The following is an 18,504-nucleotide window of genomic DNA, read 5'->3' as shown; positions in this document are numbered from 1 at the left end:
TGTGTGTGTGTGTGTGTGTGTGTGTGTGTGTGTGTGTGTGTGTGTGTTTTCTACATTCGTTTGTTTCTTAATTTCCACATGTGAGTGAAATCATACAGTAATTGTGTTTCCCTGACTTATTTCACTTAGCATCATACCCTCTAGTTCCATCCGTGTTGTTGCAAATGGCAAGATTTCATTCTTTTTGGTGGCTGAGGAATGTTCTTATATATCCCATGTCTTTTTTGTGCATTCACTTGTTGATGGACGCTTGGATTGCTTCCATATCTTGGCTATTATAAATAATGCTACAGTAATAATATCTATCTTTTTGAATTAGCGTCTTCATTTTCTTTGGGTAAATACCCAGGAGTGAAATTACTGGATCATAGGGTAGTTCTATTTTTAATTTTTTTGGGAGAACCTCCCTACTGTTTTCCACAGTGGCCACACCAGTTGGCATTCCCACCAACAGTGCACGAGGGTGCCTTTCTCTCCACATCCTTGCCAACATTTGTTGTTTCTTATGTTTTTGATTATAGCCATTCTGACAGGTGTGAGGTGATATCTCATTATGGTTTTGATTCGCATTTTCCTGATGGTGAGTGACACTGAACATTGTTCATGTGTTTGTTGGCCATCTTTTTTTTTTTAATTTTTTTTTTAACATTTATTTATTTTTGAGACAGAGAGAGACAGAGCATGAACGGGGGAGGGTCAGAGAGAGGGAGACACACAGAATCTGAAACAGGCTCCAGGCTCTGAGCTGTCAGCACAGAGCCCGACGCGGGGCTCGAACTCCCAGACCGTGAGATCATGACCTGAGCCGAAGTCGGCCGCTTAACCAACTGAGCCACCCAGGCGCCCCTGTTGGCCGTCTTTATGTCTTCTTTGGAAAAATGTCTATTCAGATTCTCTGCCCATTTTTAAATTTGTTTTTGCTGTTGTTGTTGTTGTTTTGGTGTTGAGTTGTATAAATTTTTTATATATTTGGACCCCTTACTGGATACGACATTTGCAAATACCTTCTTCCATTCAGTAGGTTGCTTTGTTGTTTTGTTGATGGTTTCACTGTGCAAAAGCTTTTTGCTTTGGTGCTTTAGTCCCAGTAGTTTTAATTCTGCTTTTATTTCCTTGCTAGAGGAGACAGATCTAGAAAAACGTTTCCATGGTCACTGTCAAAGAGACTATTGCCTGTGTTTTCTTCTAGGAAGGAGTTTTATGGTTTCAGGCCTCACAGTTAGGTCTTTAATATGTTTTGAATTTATTTTTGCCCATGGCATAAGAAGGTGGTCCAGTTTCGTTCTTTCGCGTGTCGCGTAGCTGTCCGGTTTTCCCAACACCATTTGTTGAAGAGACTGTCTTTTATCCATTGTGTATTCTTGTTTCCTTTATCATAGGTTAGTTGAGAGAGAGAATCCCAAGCAGGCTCCACACCGTCACCATAGAGCCCAACGAGGGGCTCGAACTCACAAACTGTGAGGTAACAACCTGAACCGAAACCAAGAGTTTCATAAAGTTTTAGGGCATTTTTAAACACTCCAAGAAGAGACCCTACACCCGCTAGCAGTCACTCCCCATTCCCACTCCCCCACTACCCTCTCAGCCCCAGGCAACCCTGATCCACTTTCTGTCTCCAGAGATTTGCCCGTTCTCCGTGTTTCACATGAATGGGATAATATAATATGTGGCCTTTTGTAGCTGATTTTTTTTTATTAAGCATAATGTTTTCAAGGTCCATCCATGCTGTGGCATGTGTCGATCCTTCACTCTCTTTATTGTCAAATAATATTCCATTGTATTATTTTCTTCACATTTTCTTCATCCATCAGTGGATGGGGCTTTGTTTATTTTGTTTTATTTTTTTATGTTTATTTATTTTTGAGAGAGGGACAGAGACAGAGGGTGACAGGGGGAGGGGCAGAGAGAGTGGAAGACACAGAATGCAAAGCAGGCTCCAGACTCCAAGCTGTCAGCACAGAGCCTGATGCGGGGCTCGAACTCACGAACCGTGAGATCGTGACCCGGGCTGAAGTCGGACGCTTAGCTGACTGAACCACTCAGGCGCTCCTAGTGGGTGGGGCTTTGGGTCTTCCCCACTTTTGGACTATTGGTAATAATGCGGCTATGAAGACTCATGTGCAAGATTTGATGTAGATGTATGTTTTCATTTCTTTTAGGTATGATGTACTTGGTTTAAGAGTCTTTTTGGAGAAGATTACCTACTTATCATTATAACTTTTTGACTTTTTAAGTGATATTTCTCTCGAGTTTTCCACTTCAGATGGTTATCTATCGATTTCCTACCAAGAAAAAAAATTATGGCTCTTACACCACCTCCTACCTCCTCATTCCTACCAATCTTGGTTATACCTTGATTTTAGAGCGCCTGTGATAATACCTTCTACATGTAGAAAATTTGGGAAGCATAGCTAGACATACTTTTGCGTTAACAGAGTTTGTAACATTAGCCTTCTTTTTCTTTAATATTTTGATTCCGGTGTTCCCCAGCATTTTTAGTATTATTGTCTGAACACATTCAGTTTAGGACTAAGTTGTGTGATTACACCCAGAAAGAAGGAGCTGGAATCCAAAGCGGTGCTTCTCACAGTGTGGTCCCCAGACCAGCAACATCGACATCACTGGGGACCTTTTAGAAAAGCGAGACCTCAGGCCCCACCCCAGACCTGCTGAATCAGAAGCTCTCGGGGTGAGTCCTGGCAGCCTCTGTCTGAACAAGCCCTCCAAGTGATTCTGATGCACGTTCAAGTGTGGGAACAGTGCCTTATGTCATCTGTCCTCTTCATCGCATTGTTCTGTTCTGGAATACTTCTCCTAGGAACTTTTGTTTTACATGAGACAAATGAGTGGTAAACGTTTATGCCTTGGCTATCTGCAAATGTCTTTTGTTTTTTTAATGTTTATTTTTGACAGAAAGAGAGAGTGTGAGCGGGGAAGGGGCAGAGACAGAGAGGGAGACACAGAATCTGAAGCAAGCTCCAGGCTTTGGGTTGTCAGCACAGAGCCCGATGTAGGGCTCGAACTCAGGAACCGTGAGATCATGGCCTGAGCTGCAGTGAGATGCTTCCAGGCGCCCCTGAAAATGTCTTTATTTTAGCATCAGACTTGACTAATGGGATCACTGGTTTCTAGCCTCGTTACCATCTTCCTTCAAAACATTTTCAGTGTCACCCACTAATCTTCTAATACCCAGCGTGATGGAGGAGACATCTAGTGGGGGAAGGGGGTCAATTCTTTTGTTCCTTTGTAAGTAACCTTTTTTTTTTTTTTTCCTTTCTAGAAATAGAAATAGAAATTCTTACCGGGAGAGCCTGTCTTCCCCTGACTTTTTCGGTCCCTCTCGTTTTGGCAGTGTGGTGGTGTGGAACATAGCCAAGAGAGAAGCCATCTGTGGCAGCCCGGCGGCCGGCCTCAACGTGGGGAATGCCACGACAGTGATCTTCTCGAGGTGCCGAGACGAGATGTTCGCTACCGCCGGAAAGTACGTGTCTGCGGTCGGCGTTTTCGGAACTCGTAACCGGCTGCGTTTGCTTGTGCAGAAAGCACGTCCACTCGAGTTTGGGTGGGGGGGGGGGGGGGACATAGTATTCGTCCCGGCAAATCCCCTCCCGTCGTAAATTTGCATGACGCTGCAGTCCTTAAACATCCTTTGAGCTGAAAGTCTTTCAAATACCGGTTAGTTGAGCATTCCGTGCTTCCCCCTGAGAAGGGTCTGCTTTCCCGCTGAATTGATTTCAGGTTCCGGTTACTTGTCACTGATAACACACGCCCTACGATGCATGCTCCCAGGGGAATGTGCCGGAATGCACAGATTGGCTTACAGCTTGACGTTTCTTAGCACCTGCTCTCGAGTTAGGCCTCCTGAAAGGAGAGTTTGCGAATGAACCGTGCCAGGAGCCCTCAGGTGTTTGATTTTTAGCCACGTGAGATCATTTCCAGCAGTGACAGCTTGTCACCAGCCAATGGGGACCAAGCCAGAGGCCAGCATCTGTCTAACAGAAGAAGTTAATTTACAGATTCACCAACAGGGCCCTGCTTGGAGTTTGAGGTGAAGTCCGCACAAAAGCATCCTCTCTAATGTGGTGTGTCAGTTCAGAGGTCGAAAAGCTGTCGGGCGCCTGGTGGCTCAGTTGGTTAAGCATTCGACTTTGGCTCAGGTCGCGATCTTGCAGTTCGTGAGGTCGAGCCCTGCGTGGGGCTCTGCACTGACAGCTCAGAGCCTGGAGCCTGCTTCAGATTCTGTGTGTCTCTCTCTCTGCCCCTCCCCTGCTCATGCTCTGTCTCTCTCTCTCAAAAATAAACAACCAATAAAAAAAAAAAAAAAAAAAAGCTCTGAACGCAGTGGGGTCGAGGTACCTGTTGGGCAGAACTATCTTTTTCAACCCCTCTGTCGGCTCCCATCTGTGACGTCACTGGAAGTGGTCTCAGCCATTTCCAGCCCCCACCCTGGGGTATGCAGCCCGCCTTTGTTCCGGGGTAATTATGTGTGTGCACGCGTTTACTTCCTGGCCATGAAACTGGCTGGCCGAATGGAAGCCAGCCCCCAGGGAGCGAATCTCACTAGGAGAGCGCCCTGAGCCTGAAGCAGCTGCCCGTGTCCTACCCCTGTCTTCAGAGGTGACTCACCGCCACGCAGGGCTTCTTCGTTGGGGTCCTTGTTTCCTGAGGGTCCAGCTGCTGGTGTCCATGGACACCCTTACTCCAGGAGCCTAAACTTGAATTGAAGCCCCTTTCCCCCCTTCCCCTCCCCCTCGTCCTTCCTTCCCCTGCCCCTCCTCCCCCTCCCTCCTCCTCCTTCCCCCCTCATCCTCCCCTCCACCTTTCTCCCTCTCCCTGTTTCTCCCTGTCCCCCTCCTCCCCCTTCCCCTCCCGCTCTCCCTGCCCTGCAAATGAAAAAAATATATATATTTTTTTAAGTTTATTTATTTATTTTCAGAGAGACAGAAACACCTGAGAGGGGAAGGGGCAGAGAGAGAGGGAGAAAGAGAGAGAGACTCCGAAGCAGGCTCTGCACTGTCAGTGGGGCTCAAACTCACCAACCATGAGATCATGACCTGAGCCTAAATCAAGGGTGGGAGGCTTACCGACTGAGCCACCCAGGCGCCACCCCCGCCCCACCCCCAACAAATTTTTTAAGGACAATCTGTATTCTAGGTCTGCTTTGGTTGCATGTGACAGTGATAGCCGAGAACAAGTAAGGACTCCTGCGTTAAGATTTCTGGTATGGCACCCATGATATCCTCCATGATGGGCCCTATTTCAGATACTCCACTATATCATCCCTCATGAGAGATCCTGCAAATTCCAATTTGACGTCCAAGTGACATCCACCAGGAAGGCCATGGAAAAGCTGATTTTTTTTTTTAAATTTTGAAAGTATGCAAAATATGTATTGGAACAAGAAATAGATTTGTATTCAAATAAGAAAGCATTCAAAATACTTCTTAAGCACTTAATATGTGCCTAACTCTGGAAGCTAAAAAAAAAAAAAAAAGGAAAGCTGAACTTGACCTATTTTTGTTTTTTTATTTTTATTTTCTTTTAAAGTTGACTTACTTAAGTAATCTCTACGCCCAATGTGCGGCTCAAATTCACAACCCTGAGATCAAGAGTCACATGCTGTACTGATGCGGCCAGTCAGGCGCCCTGATCCATCTTTTTTTTTTTTTAAATGCTTGTTTATTTTTGAGACAGAGAGAAGAGAGAGAGACTGAGTGTGAGTAGGGGAGGGGCAGAGAGAGAGAGGGAGACACAGAATCTGAAGCAGGCTCCAGGCTCCAAGCTGTCAGCACACAGCCCAATGAGGGACCCAAGTTCACGAATTATGACATCGTGACCTAAACCAAAGACGGACGCTCAACCGACTGAGCCACCCAGGTGCCCCCCCCCCCCCGATCAATCTATTTTTAAATTAATCTTTCCTGCCTTCAACTGTTAGCTTCAGCTCTGATGTTGACCGCAATATGTTTCTACAGTTACAAATTCAGATTAGCTCAATATATAATGAGTAAATGCCAGTTATATGCCAAATCTCGTGTCCGGTACTGATTTCGTTTGGCCTTCGGTTACTTAGTCTCCTTTCTCATGAAGACAGGATTCTCCCTAATGAAGTACTTGCTCTTGAAAATATTTCCTCACAACTGCAGACCTTGAAAGAAACATACTTAGTGGGGCGCCTGGGTGGCTTAGTCGGTTAAACATTCGACTCTTGATTTTGGCTCAGGTCATGATGTCATGGTTCGTGGGATCAAGCCCCACGTCAGGCTCTATGCTGACCACGTGGAGCCTGCTTGGGATTCCCTCTATCTGCCCCTTCCCTGCTCTCTCTCTCTCTCTCTTTCTCTCTCTCTCAAAAAAAATTAAACTTAAAAATTTTTTTAATAAATAAACTTAAAAAAAAACAAACATACTTAGGGAACTCTGGTTTGCCCTCTCTTTTTACTTTATTTATTTATTTTGAGAGAGAAAGCATGAACAGAGCAGAGAGAGAGAGAGAATCCCAAGCAGGCCTTGCACTATGAACCCAGAGGGGGCTCGAACCCACGAACCACGAGATCACGACCTGAGCCGCAATCAGGAGTCAGGTGCTGAACCGACCGAGCCGCCCAGGCGCCCCTGGTTTGCTCTTCATTTGTTTAGTTTTTGGCATTTCTGTTTGCTCTCACTGCAGTGGACAGAGCGCTCGCTGGGTGTGAATCCTTGCTCTGCTGGTGTTCGGGCTCTGCGTTTTTCTCATTTGGACAGCAGCGGGATCCGAAAAACTACTCAGAGGGTGGCTGGAAGGGTCAAGTGGAAGATTTTAAGGAGAACCCTGGGCCTAGCAAACCCTCAGCAATACCCTGTTCTGTCCCCCTTAGCTGCTTCAGGGGGAATACAGAAAACAGAGAAGATATGAAGAGGCTGTTGCATGGGTATCCATTTGCTTGGGGTTCTCTTCCACAGCGGGACAATTCGAGTATGGGAACTGGATCTCCCAAATAGAAAAATCTGGCCAACGGAGTGCCAGACCGGTCACATGAAAAGAATAGTCATGTGTATTACAGTAAGTATGACTCTTAAGTGTTACTGTCTGTAACCATTGGTACAAATTCCAAGGGGTGTGTGCGTGTGTGTGTGTGTGTGTGTGTGTGTGTGCCAGCTCACGTGCACACATACGTAAGTGTGTGTACCTTGGGCTGGGGGTAGGCAGGTGAGATCTGGACATAAGGGATGCTGATTGAGGAAGCACAGGTGAGGGAGAGACTCACTGCCCAGACACAGCTCCGGGAAGGTCTCATTTTACCGGGACGGGGGCTTCCATCAGACCCCAGAAACCCGCCTCACCTAGACAGAAGCCGTGTGGCCAGGAGGCATTCAGAGGCCGCAGCACACTCCCATGCCACTGTTTCTTGCTTCCACCACTGGAAATAAAGTCCCCAACAGTGACACTCATGGTTGAAACGCAGTCTCTTCTATAAAGAGGAATTATTCCTATGTTTTTAATGTGGACGCATACGTTCACACAGATGACTCCCTTCCCCATGGACTTATTTCTCTTTGGGCAATGCGTCCTCATTTTATACAGACAGACTTTGGAAAATATGAGATAAAGCAAATACACATTCTCTTTGGAGGAGCAAACCTTCATCCCAGGCGCCCTACAGAGGCATCTCCGGAATCGGAGCTGGCGGGATATCTACGCATGTGGATCTAACACCAGACACTATAGGCTTCCCCCGGAAACGCACAGGCTAACTGGACTCACATATTTCCTCCATTTCTGAGGAGGAAATATGTGAGTCCCTGAGGCTCCCCCTGAGGCTGTTCTTACCCACCGTAGAGTCTGCAGAAATTGAAGTAGCCGTGAGCACCTTTGGAGGTCTTTATGGGGCCTCAGAGAAAGTTCGTCCCCTCCCTGATCAGGGCCCACGGGCATCGCTGAGAAAAAAACACAGGCCTTTACGTCCCTCCTCCTCTCTGATCAGATTGCCGTCGATGATAGCTTTTTCTACCTTGGTACCACAACTGGAGATATTCTGAAAATGAACCCAAGGACCAAGCTGCTGGCAGACACTGGGCCTGCGAAGGACAAATTCAGCCTGGTGAGTACAGACCCCCAGAGTCTGCTCTGCCCTGCTCTTTTCCGGTGATTTCCTCCCTCCACTGGTAGCACAGACCTACATTAAGAGTCTGCGTTCAAAAGAAAAAGTGTATGTTATACCCAAGGCCACGCCGAAATTTGCAAGGTGCATAAACTTCTTCCCTGAGCAAACGTATTTGTCAGCATCCTCAGTTAGGGAATCAGATCTTCCAAGCACAGGGCCTGCGGCTCTGTGATTTATAACCACGTTGCTGCCAACATTTTGACAGCCCTGTTAACATATATAAGAGAAATGTGCTTTTTGATCTATAACACCACATATAGACATGCATGTGCGTGTAATTTTTGTCCCAATCTAATAACTAGTCTTAGATTTTAACTCCAGCCAGCACCGTAAGTCATAAGCAAGACCTAGAAGTTGTCGATTTTTAAAAAAATTTTTTAAACATTTATTTATTTTTGAGAGACAGAGAGAGACAGAATATGAGCAGGGGAGGGGCAGAGAGAGAGGGAGACACGAGAATTCGCAGCAGGCTGCAGGCTCCAAGCTGTCAGCACAGCGGGGCTCGAACTCACCAACTGCGAGATCACGACCTGAGCCGAAGTCGGACGCTTAACCGACTGAGCCACCCAGGCGCCTCTAGTAGCTGTCGATTTTTATATTTGCAGGGTTCCTAACAATTCTGGGTGAAAGTCCAGAAAGACTTTGATATCTAAACCAAAATAAAATGTACTGCGATCAAAAGAGAGTTTCACAGAGAAAGCACGGCTGTTTTCAGTACCCCCAGAAAGTTAACAAGGGCTGTTTCCACTAATCTTTGCATTTGAGAGCAGATGGTCCTAACTAAGCTTAGATACTTATCCACTCAGCAGATATTCCCGAGAAGACTTGGAATCCTGAACCATGTTCTGGGAAGATGTTAGGGTTTCCTTAATCATGCAGCCATTTAATAATACTCAAGTTTTGTTGTTGTTGTTGTTGTTGTTTTTTTAATAATACTCAAGTTTTCAAGGACATGCCTAAGAGTGAGAAAAAGCTATAGGACGGGTAGAGAAGGGTTTAGAAATAATGCCACAGGAGATCGAGATGTAGTCTCGGTAATGTTGTCCAAGTTATTTTTAGGAGGCAGATTCCAGTATGTTAAACAGATAAAAGCTAACACAGATCAGTTCAAAGAGAGCAAGGCTCAGAACCCTGCTGTTTCCAACTCCTGAGATACTGCCAGAGGGCCCCATAAAACGTGTGAAAAGTACTGATCTGGATATTTTTTGCACCCTCTTCCCCCAGCACTTGGGATCTAACCACATTTCCCCCCCCCCCCCCCAAAAAAAAAATTGTTGGCCGTCTTCATGTTTCTCAAGCTTTTGGTACCTACGTGCCTTGCATAGTGCACTGTGGATGGTTTACTCCTAACCATTTAAGCCTGATGGTAAATTCCATAAAGAAATGATTCTAAGATGCCTCTTATACAAGTAGAAAGAAAGTAATTCTTTTTGTTTTTTATTTTAGAGAGAGAGAGCAGGGGAGGGGCAGAGAGAGAGGGAGAGGAAGAATCCCAAGCAGGCTCTCCACGCTGTCAGTACAGAGCCCCATGTGGGGCTCGATCCCACGACCCTGGTATTATGACCTGAGCCAAAAATCAAGAGTCGGATGCTCAGCCAACCGGCCGAGCCACCCAGGCATCCCGGAACTCTTACATAATCTTACGGGATGAAGGGATAGGAAGTATCACTGAACACATTTGTTTGGAATATTACGTGATCTTGGGCAGTAACCCATTTTGAAAATCTACTTAGGGGCGTCTGGGTGGCTCAATCAGTTAGGTATCTGACTTTGGCTTGGGTCATGATCTTCAGCCTCATGGATTCCAGCCCTACGTGGGGCTCCATGCTGACAGCTCGGAGCCTGGAGCCTGTTTCGGATTCTGTGTCTCCGTCTCTGCCCCTCCCCTGCTCGCGCTCGCTCTCTCTCTCTCTCTCTCAAAAATAAACATTAAAAAATTAAAAATATAAAAAAAGAAAAAAGAAATCACACTTTGAGGCCCTGTTGAACACTTTATCTCTTGCTTCCCCAAGTCCCCAGACACACGCTAAGAATATTCACTCCTGGGTCATCTCCCTGGACAACGGGCCAGGCATTTATTGACTTGTCCTCCCACAGTGCTTCTGGAACTGGGGCAGCCAGACAGGGGGAGGGGGAGCCACATAATTCTGCTCCATGCCTTCATATTCTGGAAGCTTGCTTTTTCCTCTCCAACATGAAATGCTTTTTGAACCAGAACAGGCAGAACTCAACGTAATGTAACTCGAAGGGACATGATATTTGTTTTATGATGGTCAAAGTTTGTTAAGACAAGCCTGAAAAAAGTCACTAGCTGTACTATTACCGAGAGCTTTACCATGAAATATTGGTCATGCACATTTTAAAATCAGAACTTCACAGTGGGTGCTGTAAAATAACCATCCAGTCTCCCCAAACTTCGAAGATGGCTTTGAGTTTAAATACGTCCTATCGTTGGTAAGGTTATATACTGCATGCTTTAGTTCAGAAAATATAGTCACCAAACAATGAGGGGTTATAAGAGTTATAAGTGTAGGAATTAAGTTCTGGGGGCACCTGGGTGGCTCAGTCGGTTGAGCGTCCGACTTCTGCTGGGGTCACGATCTCACAGTTTGTGGGTTCGGGCCCCGCGTCGGGCTCTGCGCTGACAGTGTGGAGCCCGCTTGGGATTCTCTCTCTCCTTCCCTCTCTGCCCCTCTCCCACTCACACATTCTCTCTCTCCCTCTCACACAAAATTAAATAAACATTAAAAAAAAAAGAATTAAATTCTGGTGAAAACAGTGGCTGCTTGTGTGGCTGTCTTTCCATCTCCTGCTCTCACTCCATGTGAGTGGATGTAAAGTATTTATGTTTGATGCATTCAAAATGCACAGCTGGCTTTACAGGGAGGAAGTTTGGTGAAGCATGCTTGGTCCTTTCCGGACCGGGAAGGCTACTTCCGGCACGGAGGCTCGTTGTTGGCACTGGGCCCTTGTGTCCAGCCCAGGGGTGCATCCCAGGCGATCCCTTCATGAGCTTTCTCTAGACAACACGTGCCAGCACTGACATAACCCCCTGGCCATCCCTCGTCCCAGGCCACACGCTGACTCTTCCCGATGAAACCATTTGGCCTTTCTCTCAGTGCTGTTTCTCCCCCAACAGGGAGTGTCCACGATCAAGTGCCTGAAGATGGGGGGGTTGTTGGTGGGTTCCGGAGCCGGATTGCTGGTCTTCTGTAAAAGCCCCAGCTACAAACCCATCAAGTAAGTTCCAGACTCCGTGGGGTTGGGATGGGGAAAGACCCACCAGCGGGAGGTCTGCGTAAAGCCAGGGGCTGTGAGAGATATTGGCAAAGTCGTATCTGGTAAAAGAGTTGCATCTTACTGTGAAAACGAGCGGTTGGAATCACAACCGATGATTTTGTTGCCGGTGAAAAGACAATAGCTCGTGTTGAATGGAGACAAAGTAGCCCCCGATGACCCAAAGGTGGATACTGCCCTTCTAATAAACACATAAATTATGATTTCACTTGATACATGGGGCCATGACGGCAGATAAGACGCGGTTATAAAGATACCCAGCCAATAACCTCAAATTTCAAACTTTGAAAATTTGCGTATTCAGTAGAATTTCTGATGCCACGCGTACCTATTATGCGTCAGGCACTCTGCTGGCACGACTACTACTATTCGTTTGAATACAAGTCTTGATACAAGTAGCCAACCTTCACCAGCTACTTCTTTGTAGTAGATACTCCACCATGTACTCTTTATGGATTATCCAATTAAAATGAAACGCAAGAAAACTTTATCCGTTGTCCTTAGTAAGTGTTCATTGAGCACCTCTGTCCAAACCAGTGTGCCAGATGCTATTAAAACATAAAGAAAGTAAGATATGGTCTTTGTCCTTCCAGAACTTAGAGTCTGGTTTGGGGATAAGTTCTACATGTACGAAAAAGTCCTCGGAATACAAGATAATACGTATACACAAATCTCATAGTCCAGATAAAGTAAAACGTATTATAGATATGTTACAAAGGACGTCAGAGAAGGGGGTGATCCCACAGGGGTAGTGGGCAGAGGGGCAGAGGCAGAACTTGAATGGAGTTTCAGCAAAATCAGATGGCCCTAGATACGCCTCCTGTGGCCTCGGCACAGCCCCAAGGGAGCTACAGGATTGTAGGAAGTGCATGAGCTGTCCTCATTCCGACAAATCTGTGCCGAGCATTCACTAGGTACCCGGTGCTATGCCGGGTGCGCTTGGGGTACGGCAACGAACAAAGCAAACAAATGAAGGGAAAAGTCCCTGCTCTCATGGAGCTGACGTTGCGGCAGGAGGGAAAAAGACGGTCAGTAACACAGTAAACAAGGAATTACATCGTATTGAAGGCTGGTGAGAACCGTGGAGACAAATGGAGTTGGAGATACAGGAAGGGGGGACTAGGGTTTGGAGAGAGAGGGGACAGGTAGCAATTTTAAATTCAGTGCCCCCCAGATAGGTCTTCTTGAGAATATATGGGGACCGGTTTTATGTTTGTGTGAAGGGGACTAAGAGAGGGAGGCTACTCCAGGGCAGCGTTGGCTAGACTCTGGATACATGGAGTGAGTATAAAAAAATGAACCCCCTAGTTTTCTAACACCTTGTTTTGAATACACAGACGTGATGTCCCCATTGTAACGAAGATGGTTAGATTCAAGGCACTTATTACAGGGTCTGTGCTGTGTAAGCCTCCAAACTAACCTTGTGTGACAGGATAGCCTCCCCTTGGATGCGGTGATTTCTACCTCCTTGGGTTTTCGTGGGTTAAGTAAGTAGCTCCTGTGAGAAGTCAGGAAAGTATTATGATGAAGCACACTGCCGGAGTTCAGGGACCCCTGGCCTCGCCCTGCATAGCCCTGGCCTTCACCTTGTCTTCTAGGGAGCCCACATGCCAATAGCCAGTATTTCTATTGGCTGCCCTCCATGTGGCCTCATGTACATGACCTCCATTATCTCTAATCCTCACTGAGACCCTGCAGAGGAGAAATTATTCTGCGGTTGAATGGACTGAGGCCCGGGGATTTCTGGCGATGTATCCAGAGTCTCAGAGCTCTATCTAGTTAGTGAAGAATCCGGCATGTGACTTGGGGTCAATCCTTTCTTCATTAACCATTCTGCATCCCACCAACAAATGGATCTTTGTGAAACACTGCGTTTCCCACGCTGATCCCTTGCACAAGAACCCCTGTTACATTCTGATTGTTAAAACTAAATCGGTTGCAGAGCAAGATTGGGTTTTTAGGGCCTCATTCATTTTTCTGCTTTTTTTTTTTTTTTTTTTTTTAAGTTCATACTTGTTAAACATTTGGGAAACAGAAGGATCTGAAATGTGGAAGAAGAGAAAACAGTCCCTGAAAGTTCTGGTGAAGATAGTCACCGCTAACATCTTGTTATTTCTCCCGGTCTGCGTTCTTCGTACACATTTTGAAATAATTGTACTTATTTTGTGTATGAAATTCTATTTTCTGGTTTATTTTTACTTAAGGCGAGCATCATCAACATTTTCAATATTACTGTTTTTTAAAAAACTGTGGTAAAATATACATATACTCCATAAACTCTTCAACATGGCTTTACTGGCCAGGCAAATATCTTTGAGAAGTTGCCGTCCCATAGACGATTTAACCATTCCGTTATTATTAAATAGTTCCAACTTTTTTCTCTTTTCGTTAAGGTTATAATAACATCCTTTGACATCAAGGCTTCTCCCCTCCCCCAGTTTTAGGATTATTTCCCAGAAATGGCATTAATAAACTATTCGACTGCCATGGTGGTTTGTGCGCATTGCCTGCCTGGAATGTTCCCTCTATCCAGATCCTGCCAGTGTTTCACAACCCATTTTAGACTCTCTGTCGCTGAGGAAGCCCCCTCGCCTGCCCCCGACTATCATAAACCATGCTGGCCTCTCCCTCTGCTGACCACGGGCACCCAATATTGTGAGTCACTCCTGCCTCTCCGATCGCGTCACCTCCCTGAAGTTATGTCGCAGGTCATATGCCTGATTTGTATCCTCTGTAATAAATACTCCCTGATTGAGTGACTCCACCTTCTTGCTTCTCCTGAAAGGAAAATCCAGTTACAAGGTGGCATCACTTCTATCACCCTTCGAGGGGAAGGACACCACTTCTTTGTAGGAACGGAAGAATCCCACATTTATCGGGTCAACTTCACGGATTTCAAAGAGACTCTCATTGCAACCTGTCACTTTGAAGCTGTCCAGGACGTTGTCTTTCCATTGTAAGTAGAAGAGCAAAGGACTTTTGCTCCTAACATCAATGAAAACATGGAGGTCTGACACAGTGTGCCAGGAAATGTAGTTTTATCATGTTAATGCATTTTCAACATCCATTAACATAATTGTGATTTTTTTTTTGTCCTTAAGGTTTTCGATTAGAGTCAGTTATCTTAATAGCAATTGTAATTTAATATCATTAATTACAGTAATAATTATAAATATAATACTGGTATTTTCTTATTATTTAATAAGAATTCTTAACAATAATTATTTCTATTACCTTCACCACGTCGCTACGTGTTTTCACAATTGAAATTTGGGCTTCTTTTGAATGTTGGCTTTTCTAATAAGCCCATCAGGGAAACATTTCTGTTTTTGCAATGCTGTCTGGAGAAACCTTAGTAGTGCCTTTTTTCAAACTTCTTTCAGCTGGGTCTTTTAGATTGGGCATACTTAACGGTGGTGGCCTCAGGACGTCTCCTGGACCTCTTGGTGATCTTCTGGATTTCTTGGTAAATCCCACACAAAACAAGTGAAACAACCATTAGCAGCTGTGACATCAAAAAACAGTCGTTTGCCATGATTTGCTTTTGAAATACACTTTGTCTCTGGCAACATTCATCCCACAAAGCTGATCAGACAGGTTTTGCTCTGACCTTCCTCAGCATGAACTTGAATTTGCAAAACTTGAATTTGCTCACGATCATGAAATGTACTTTGGGTTCCCTGAGTCCTTGAAAGTGGGTTCTTCTAAATGTTTCTAAGAGTGAAAATGGCTCATGCTTCCTACCAGGGGGATCTTTTTGGAAAACTGGTTAGTCAGGGGCGCCTGGGTGGCTCAGTCAGTTAAGCATCTGACTTCAGCTCAGGTCATGATCTCCCGGTTCGTGGGTTTGAGCCCCACATTCATGGGTTGGAGCCCCACATTGGGCTCTGTCATGACAGCTCAGAGCCTGGAGGCTGCTTCGGATTCTGTGTCTCCCTCTCTCTCTGCCCCTTGCAGATCGATCTCTCTCTCTCTCTCTCTCTCTCTCAAAAATAAACATTTAAAAATTTTTTTAAATTAAAAAAAAAATAAAACTGATTGGTCATTTTCTTTCCATCTCACTGTTTCCTCTTTTTTCTAAGGAGCTTGGTAGAATCAATTGGTAAAAATTATTTGGCCCCTGGGGCCTTTTATAAGAACAGATTTTCAACTATCTTTTCGAATACAGGATTTGTAACTCTTCTTTTTCTCCCCACCTCCTTTTTTTTTTTTAAACAGCTTTCCTGAAATATAATTCACCTACCATAAAATTTACCCATTTAGAGTGTGCAGTTCAATCATTTTTGCGTATTACAGAGTTGCGCAACCATCACCACAATCTAATTGTAGAACGTTGCATTATCCCCAAAAGAAACCCGTTAAGAGTCACCACCCTCTTCCTGCTTTGCTCCCTCCCCCTTCCCCCGCCAAGCTGAGGAGAAAACTGAGCCCAGAGGAAGGACGTGAGGTAAATGAGCATCATGTAAGGGAACACACGCTTCCTCTCCTTGCTGATTCATCTGTGTTAATGTACATTGTTTTCAGCTGCTATTACTTTGTACGCCAAAGCATTGATACATTGGGGGAAAATATTTATGAACCAAAGCAACTTCTGCAATATTCTGCCATCACGGGCCTCTTTGCCAACTGCATATGAGCTAATACACATTACAGAAACATGCATTGTAGCAAAAGAAACTGTCTCTTTTTTTCAACCTATTGGTATTGTTTAATTTTAGGAAAGTCTTGGTCTTCTGTAGAATTCGATCTGTTCGTACTTATTTATGTCAAATGAGTTTATAGATATTTTCTATTTAACAAAGTTTCTTTTTTTCTTGTTTACTTTTCTTGTCTTTTGCTGTGTGGCCATCATGTTTTTCGGTCCTCCCTTCCCCTCCCCTGCTCCCCATGACTTGGAAACTGTTCACTTTGTTTTTATTCGCTTAGTGATTTACCCCTGAATTTCTAATATAAATTATTTTTCTTTCAAACACTAGAGTTAACCAACATTTATATCATATTTTCCAAAGGAGCAAGAGTCTCGGCATATTTAGTTCCCTCTCACCGTCTCTGATGATAACATTGTTTAGAATTAGACTCAGATTATATAGTTATTATCTTTTACAAACAATTACTTTTAGCTTTAACTATAACTTTTGTTTTTTGCTTTTATCGCCCTATTTTTCTTTCACACATCTCCCTATTTGATTTTTTTCTATGTTGTTCATGGGGGAAGGGGTGGGGGATGGTAATTCTTTCAGAGATAGTCTGTGTATAGAAAATTTGGTCCTTACTAATCTGAATATATTTTTGTTTTACCCTCGGATTTCAGTGATAATGTGGCTAGGTATAAAAAGTATTTTCGTGAACTTTGTATTGAAATATACTTACAGAAAGTATATAAACCATAAGTAACCGCCTCAATGAAATATCACACCTATATGACTACCACCTGGTCAAACAATAGAATATTTCCATCACCCAAAACACCCCTTTTAATCACTACCCTTACCCTTTTCCTTAAAGAGAATCACTACCTGGGCTTCTAGCCCCATAGATTCATTTTACCTGCTTTTGACCTTCGTGTAAATGGAACAATTCATTATGTATTTTGGAGGTCATATTTTTTTCTCTATGGAACCTTTTAATGTGACTGTCATACATAGCTTATCCTTAGTAGTTTTTTTTGTCAATAATTTTATCATTTAACTGAGAGAAGTGTGTTAAAGCCTCAAGCAACAAACATTGATTTCTTCCTTTATTTCTGTCAGTTTTTGCTTCATGTATTTTTGAAGGGTGTGTGTGTGTGTGTGCACATTAGCATATATATATATACATATGCACATCTAATGTATTGACATTTTAATCATTATTAATGTACCCTCTTCATTTCCAGTAATTCTCTTTGATTTGAAATAAGATATTAATGTATTCATCCCAGCTTTGTTGTTCTTTGTATATATTTTACAAAATACTTTTACTTTCAATATAGTGTATCTTTAAAGTTCTTCTCTTGAAACGGCATGTAATTAGTTATTGCTTTTCTATCCAGTCTAAAAATCTCTACATTTAGAATGCTTAGTCCACTTTACTCGTAATGTAATTTCTGATCTAGTAGTATTAAATCTTCCTTTGTTATTTTTCTTTTGTCTCATCTGTTCTTTGTTCTTCTATTCTTTCCTTCCACCTTTTGCTTTTTTTTTTAATTTTGTTAACGTTTATTTATTATTGAGAGACAGAGCGTGAGCATGGGAGGGCCCGAGAGATGGAGAGACACAGAATCCGAAGCAGGCTCCAGGCTCTGAGCCATCAGCACAGGTCCCAACGCGGGGCTCAAACCCACGAACTGTGAGATCATGACCTTTGTCGAAGTCGGGCGCTCAGCCGACTGAGCTCTCCGAGGCGCCCTCCACCTTTTGCTTTAATCAAATGATGTTAGTGTTACATTTTCATTTCTCTATTGGCTTTCTACCTATACATCTTTGCATTAATTTTTTTTAATGGCTGCTCTAAGGATGATGATGTACATTTTTAACATATCACAGTCTGCTTAGAGTTAATGTTGAATTACTTCAAGTAAAATGCAGTCTGGGAACTTTGCGACAACTTCTCTTACCCCCATTCTTATTCTTGGTGCTTTTGTTTTCATGTATGCCTACCTATTCATATTATTAACCCATTGATACAAAATTATAATTTTTGTTTTAAAAGAGTCATAAATCTTTGTAATAAATATATATTATAATAATTTATAAGTATAATAAAATATAGTTTTTAGTTCTTTGTTGATATTACCTATCTGTTAATTTATTGGTATCATAGTTTCCTTTAATACTTTGAATGCAACTTAAATAGTTGCTTTAGTCTTTGCCTGTTAATCCAATACCTTGATCTATTGGAGTCAGTTTCTTTTGACTGCCTTTTTCTTGACTCGTATTTTCCTATTTTTCTGCATGTCTAATTACTTTTTGTTGAAAACTCAGCATAATAGGTAATACATATTATCGACATATATGTATTATCTACAGACATATTATCTATATACATGTATATCTGCATACATATCTACATCTACATATAATGC

At 43.7% G+C, this 18,504-nt stretch overlaps 1 protein-coding gene across 2 annotated transcripts in view; it reads left to right on the top strand.

Moving 5' to 3' along the window:
• The window catches only part of CFAP52 (cilia and flagella associated protein 52), a 43,221-nt gene that overhangs the window by 10,451 nt on the left and 14,266 nt on the right, over positions 1-18,504 (top strand). For both annotated transcript variants that reach the window (XM_040453211.1, XM_040453212.1), the window contains exons 4-8: positions 3,353-3,481; positions 6,943-7,042; positions 7,965-8,081; positions 11,284-11,384; positions 14,227-14,397. In XM_040453211.1, coding sequence (XP_040309145.1) covers positions 3,353-3,481; positions 6,943-7,042; positions 7,965-8,081; positions 11,284-11,384; positions 14,227-14,397 — 618 coding nt within the window. The remainder of the gene's footprint in view (positions 1-3,352; positions 3,482-6,942; positions 7,043-7,964; positions 8,082-11,283; positions 11,385-14,226; positions 14,398-18,504) is intronic.

Source organism: Herpailurus yagouaroundi, unplaced genomic scaffold (genome assembly GCF_014898765.1).
Source record: "Herpailurus yagouaroundi ecotype Mexico unplaced genomic scaffold, PumYag 208, whole genome shotgun sequence".
NCBI lineage: Eukaryota > Metazoa > Chordata > Mammalia > Carnivora > Felidae > Herpailurus > Herpailurus yagouaroundi.
This window is presented reverse-complemented; position numbering and strand designations above follow the sequence as displayed.